This window comes from Cherax quadricarinatus, chromosome 54 (assembly GCF_038502225.1).
Source record: "Cherax quadricarinatus isolate ZL_2023a chromosome 54, ASM3850222v1, whole genome shotgun sequence".
Classification (NCBI taxonomy): domain Eukaryota; kingdom Metazoa; phylum Arthropoda; class Malacostraca; order Decapoda; family Parastacidae; genus Cherax; species Cherax quadricarinatus.
This window is the reverse complement of record NC_091345.1, coordinates 24,084,597-24,091,784: the sequence shown is the minus strand read 5'-3', so window position 1 is coordinate 24,091,784 and position 7,188 is coordinate 24,084,597. Positions and strand designations below refer to the sequence as shown.

The 7,188-nt window shown below is 43.5% G+C and overlaps 1 protein-coding gene across 1 annotated transcript in view; it reads left to right on the top strand.

Annotated features, from left to right (window-relative positions):
* Positions 1 to 7,188, top strand: part of LOC138854317 (uncharacterized) — a 458,800-nt gene that overhangs the window by 334,406 nt on the left and 117,206 nt on the right. The window contains exon 2 of the mRNA XM_070096752.1: positions 2,986 to 3,118. Coding sequence (XP_069952853.1) covers positions 2,986 to 3,118 — 133 coding nt within the window. The remainder of the gene's footprint in view (positions 1 to 2,985; positions 3,119 to 7,188) is intronic.

Sequence of the window (7,188 nt, the reverse complement as noted above, 5' to 3'; positions counted from 1 at the left end):
GCTGTAACTCTGAATTATCACTGCAGGGAAGATACTACACAATTATTTTTTTACTCATTTCGCTTTGAAAAGCAAATTTCATTTTGATGATCTTCCCAGAGTCGGGGTTCACATGTTGGAAGTTATCACTTATATTACACTCACACACTCACACACACACTCACACACTCACACATGCTCACACACATGCTCACACACACTCACACACACTCACACACACACTCCACACACACACACACACACACACACACACACACACACACACACACACACATACACACACACACACACACACCTAGAAAGGAATGATCTCATCAACAGCAGCCAGCATGGTTTCAGGGACGGGAAATCCTGTGTCACAAACCTACTGGAGTTCTATGACATGGTGACAGCAGTAAGACAAGAGAGAGAGGGGTGGGTGGATTGCATTTTCTTGGACTGCAAGAAGGCGTTTGACACAGTTCCACACAAGAGATTGGTGCAAAAACTGGAGGACCAAGCAGGGATAACAGGGAAGGCACTACAATGGATCAGGGAATACTTGTCAGGAAGACAGCAGCGAGTCATGGTACGTGGCGAGGTGTCAGAGTGGGCACCTGTGACCAGCGGGGTCCCGCAGGGGTCAGTCCTAGGACCAGTGCTGTTTCTGGTATTTGTGAACGACATGACGGAAGGAATAGACTCTGAGGTGTCCCTGTTTGCAGATGACGTGAAGTTGATGAGAAGAATACACTCGATCGAAGACCAGGCAGAACTACAAAGGGATCTGGACAGGCTGCAGAACTGGTCCAGCAATTGGCTCCTGGAGTTCAATCCCACCAAGTGCAAAGTCATGAAGATTGGGGAAGGGCAAAGAAGGCCGCAGACGGAGTACAGTCTAGGGGGTCAGAGACTACAAACCTCACTCAAGGAAAAAGATCTTGGGGTGAGTATAACACCAGGCACATCTCCTGAAGCGCACATCAACCAAATAACTGCTGCAGCATATGGGCGCCTAGCAAACCTCAGAACAGCATTCCGACATCTTAATAAGGAATCGTTCAGGACCCTGTACACCGTATACGTTAGGCCCATATTGGAGTATGCGGCACCAGTTTGGAACCCACACCTAGCCAAGCACGTAAAGAAACTAGAGAAAGTGCAAAGGTTTGCAACAAGACTAGTCCCAGAGCTAAGAGGTATGTCCTACGAGGAGAGGTTAAGGGAAATCAACCTGACGACACTGGAGGACAGGAGAGATAGGGGGGACATGATAACGACATACAAAATACTGAGAGGAATTGACAAGGTGGACAAAAACAGGATGTTCCAGAGATTGGACACAGTAACAAGGGGACACAGTTGGAAGCTAAAGACACAGATGAATCACAGGGATGTTAGGAAGTATTTCTTCAGCCACAGAGTAGTCAGTAAGTGGAATAGTTTGGGAAGCGATGTAGTGGAGGCAGGATCCATACATAGCTTTAAGCAGAGGTACGATAAAGCTCACGGCTCAGGGAGAGTGACCTAGTAGCGATCAGTGAAGAGGCGGGGCCAGGAGCTCGGACTCGACCCCCGCAACCTCAACTAGGTGAGTACAACTAGGTGAGTACACACACACACACACACACACACACACACACACACACACACACACACACACACACACACACACACTAACAACACACTAACAACACATTACACACTCATCACACAACACATAACACACTCACTACATGCACAACACACTCACCACACACACCAACAACACACTCACCACACACACACCAACAACACACTCACCACACACACACCAACAACACACTCACCACACACACCAACAACACACTCACCACACACACACCAACAACACACTCACCACACACACTAACAACACACTCACCACACACACACCAACAACACACTAACCACACACACCAACAACAAACTCACCACACACACCAACAACACACTCACCACACACACCAACAACACACTCACCACACACACCAACAACACACTCACCACACACACACCAACAACACACTCACCACACACACCAACAACACACTCACCACACACACCAACAACACACTCACCACACACACCAACAACACACTCACCACACACACCAACAACACACTCACCACACACACCAACAACACACTCACCACACACACCAACAACACACTCACCACACACACCAACAACACACTCACCACACACACCAACAACACACTCACCACACACACCAACAACACACTCACCACACACACCAACAACACACTCACCAAACACACCAACAACACACTCACCACACACACACCAACAACACACTCACCACACACACCAACAACACACTCACCACACACACCAACAACACACTCACCACACACACCAACAACACACTCCCCACACACACCAACAACACACTCCCCACACACACCAACAACACACTCACCACACACACCAACAACACACTCACCACACACACCAACAACACACTCACCACACACACCAACAACACACTCACCACACACACCAACAACACACTCACCACACACACCAACAACACACTCACCACACACACCAACAACACACTCACCACACACACCAACAACACACTCACCACACACACCAACAACACACTCACCACACACACCAACAACACACTCACCACACACACCAACAACACACTCACCAAACACACCAACAACACACTCACCACACACACACCAACAACACACTCACCACACACACCAACAACACACTCAACACACACAACAAAAACACACTCACCACACACACCAACAACACAACCAGCTGCCCACACACACCAACAACACAACCAGCTGCCCACACACACCAACAACACACTCACCACACACACCAACAACACACTCACCACACACACACCAACAACACACTCACCACACACACCAACAACACACTCACTACACATAACACACTCAACACACACTAACAGGTGTATGTTCTGTATTACAGTTGAGGTGTTGGAGGTGAGTGTAGTGGAGGGAGGCCTGGCAACACTACCTTGTGACCTGGATGTAAGTAACACCAAGGACTCGGTCCAGCTTATACTGTGGATCAAGGAAGGTGTTCACACACCACTATACAGGTCAGTGTACACATGATGCACACACCTGTGTGTGCATCATCAATGTTTTCTGTATACATGTACGTGAATATGTATAGATATAAGAGAGGAATTCTCACAAGAGGCAAAAATAATGTGGAAAGATAGTTTGTTATATTCCGACCTCCAGCTGAGGCCCTCCTCAGCAGAACACAAATCAATGAGGAGAGAACACAGGTATTTCCTGTGTCATGGTGCTTTCTGTGTCGTATCTATTAATGTGTGACATGACAGCGTTATACGGGTACCTACATGACAGTATTGAACAGTTTGCGACCACGGATGTTGATACAGTGTTCTCTTCTTGTGTCCACTCCTTCCCTGCTTTCCATTGGGTTTACTTTACATTTTCTCCCATTATGGCGTCATTGTAGAGTGCAGATTTTGACTAGGTCCTCAGGTACATTCCAAGTATATTATCATCTCTCTCTCTCTCTCTCTCTCTCTCTCTCTCTCTCTCTCGCTCTCTCTTCCCCTGCATAGGCCAGGCTTAGGCCTGGTTTCAAGTGATTCTGGCAGTTTGACAGACACACAGATGATGATCAAACACAAAGTGTGTTGCCAGTCCTATGGTCACTATCTTGGACACTGTGTGCTTAATTGTCCACTTATTGTGGAATATAGAGACAGTATTATACCCTATGTGACATGTCAAGGTATCTTATTAATGAAAATGAGATACCAGATATAACACCTCATTTACTAGGAACGCTTGAAGTTCCTCAACCTGTACTCCCTAGAACGCAGGCAGTAGAGCTACATGATAATATACACTTGGAAAATCCTAGAGGGATTAGTATCAAACTTGCACACGAAAATCACTCCCTATGAAAGCAAAAGTCTTGGCAGACGATGCAACATTTCCCCAATGAAAAGCAGGGGAGCCACTAGCACTATAAGAGACAACACAATAACTGTCAGGTGCCCAAGACTGTTCAACTGCCTCCCAGCATACATAAGGGGGATTACCAATAGGCCCCTGGCTGTCTTCAAGAAGGCACTGGACAAGCATCTAAAGTCAGTACCTGTCCAGCCGGGCTGCGGCTAGTACGTCGGGTTACGTGCGGCCAACAGTAACAGCCTGGTTGATCAGGCCATGATCCACCATGAGACCTGGTCACAGACCGGGCAGCGGGGGCGTTGATCCCTGAAAACCTCTCCAGATATACTCCAGGTATAGATATATTAAGCCAATTTCCTAAATTTGCTTGTAGCAGATTAGTGAACTATAGGTATAATTCCAGATGTATTCCTGTAAACCCTTTTGGGGCCTATTTCCTAGGCCTAATGTGTATCCATATGTTCTTGCGCTACCATCCACTGGATGGATATGAGGTGCACAATAAACTAGCCACTACCATCCACTGGATGGATATGAGGTGCACAATAAACTAGCCACTACCATCCACTGGATGGATATGAGGTGCACAATAAACTAGCCAATACCACCCCCAGTTCGTAGAGTATATTTTTATGACTTCCAGGTGTTCCCAGCAATCTAAATGGTTTATTGGTTGTGTGTGGGTCGTAAATAATGTTTATATCTGTCCCAGGTGTGGTATCTCTCCTGCCCTGGACGGAGCCGTCAACACTGAACAGTACTATAAGCAAGAGAGCGCAAGTGATTTAAATAATGCCACTACTGGTATTATTATCGCTGTATTTTCTCTATATTTTTTCGAATTCTATGGAATAATATTTTGATGTCAATTTCATGGTCTGTGTGACCCTGAGAGGCAGGAAAAATTTTATTTTTATGTATTGTTGTCTCAGCTTCCACTCAGTGGATTGGTGAACACTGATCCGTATCGATCTTCGGCTTATGTATTGTTCACTCTCAGTGGTTGAACCTCATGTGTTAATGCTTCATATCTACAGGTGGTTCTGAACCTGGGTTTTTTTTTTTTTTGCATATGTGTAAAACTATTTGGATTTTTTTTTCAATATCATTGATTGCTTTTTTGTCGTTCCTTGTTATTTTGTTGTGTCTCGTACAAGAGGTGAAGTCTGTGTTGTGTCTCAGGTGACACAGTCATGGTATTAAGACTCAGTAATTCCTCCTTCTCTTCTTCTTCTTCTTCTTTACATCTTCTATGCTCTCTTTCTATATTTCATATTCTCTTAGGTTACCTTAGTGATATATATATTTGTATATATATATATATATATATATATATATATATATATATATATATATATATATATATATATATATATATATATATATATATATATATATATACATATATATATATATATGTCGTGCCGAATAGGCAGAACTTGCGATCTTGGCTTAAATAGCAAGGCTCATCTTGCCATATAGGACAAGTGAAAATTTGTGTATGCAATAATTTCGCCAAAATTATTCTAAACCTAACGAAAAAATATATATTTCACTGTGTTTGTTTAGTATTAAATTATTGCAAACAAATCTAAAATATATTTTGTTGAGTTAGGCTAAAATAAATTGCGCTTGTTATAATAAGGTTATGTAAGTTTTCTAAGATTCTTTTGGTGCAAAATTATAAATTTTTACATTAACATTGATGACAAAAATATAACTTTAAACGTATAAAAGAAAATTTCAGAAAAGACTTAATTTTAAATGAGTTCTTGCTAATTGACCAGTTTTACGTATTCGGCACGACATATATATATATATATATATATATATATATATATATATATATATATATATATATATATATATATATATATATGTATTGAACAAATCGCAAAGCAAGAGAATCAATATGCATGAGAGCCACAGTGGGGAGATGAATTTGCTCAAGACCTTTCGCGATCCTCCTGGTACTTCTTCAGGAGTGATGAATGGTTTTGAAAACCGACAAGTTGAAGAATTGAGACACTTATGCAACACATGGGAATCTTTATTGAAGAAACGTTTCGCCACACAGTGGCTTCATCAGTCCAATACAAAGTAGAAATGGGTAAGGAGAGTAGAAGTATGAGGTAATCAGTCCCTCAACCTGGATTCGATGTGTTCAGTCCATCACTCTACAAGAGTGATGGACTGAACACATCGAATCCAGGTTGAGGGACTGATTACCTCATACTTCTACTCTCCTTACCCATTTCTACTTTGTATTGGACTGATGAAGCCACTGTGTGGCGAAACGTTTCTTCAATAAAGATTCCCATGTGTTGCATAAGTGTCTCAATTCTTCAACTTCTTCAGGAGTTTTACAATCTTAGGAACTTTGTGGATGAGATAATAACCACAGAGGCAACCATAGAGTTGTACCCACTCAACCATAGAGTTGTACCCACTCAACCACAGAGTTGTACCCACTCAACCACAGAGTTGTACCCACTCAACCACAGAGTTGTACCCACTCAACCACAGAGTTGCACCCACACAACCACAGAGTTGTACCCACTCTAGCTAAGACAACCACAGCTAACACCCTCCCTAACTAGGATATCCACAGCTAAAATCCACGGCTAACACTATCCCTAACTAGGATATTCACAGCTAACATCCACAGCTAACACCCTCCCTTACTAGGATATCCAGAGCTAACATCCACAGCTAACACTCTCCCTAACTGGGATATCCACAGCTAACACTCTCCCTAACTAGGATATCCACAGCTAACACTCTCCCTAACTAGGACATCCACAGCTAACACTCTCCCTAACTAGGATATCCACAGCTAACACTCTCCCTAACTAGGATATCCACAGCTAACACTCTCCCTAACTAGGACATCCACAGCTAACACTCTCCCTAACTAGGACATCCACAGCTAACACTCTCCCTAACTAGGATATCCACAGCTATCACTCTCCCTAACTAGGATATCCACAGCTAACACTCTCCCTAACTAGGACATCCACAGCTAACACTCTCCCTAACTAGGACATCCACAGCTAACACTCTCCCTAACTAGGATATCCACAGCTAACACTCTCCCTAACTAGGACATCCACAGCTAACACTCTCCCTAACTAGGACATCCACAGCTAACACTCTCCCTAACTAGGATATCCACAGCTAACACTCTCCCTAACTAGGATATCCACAGCTA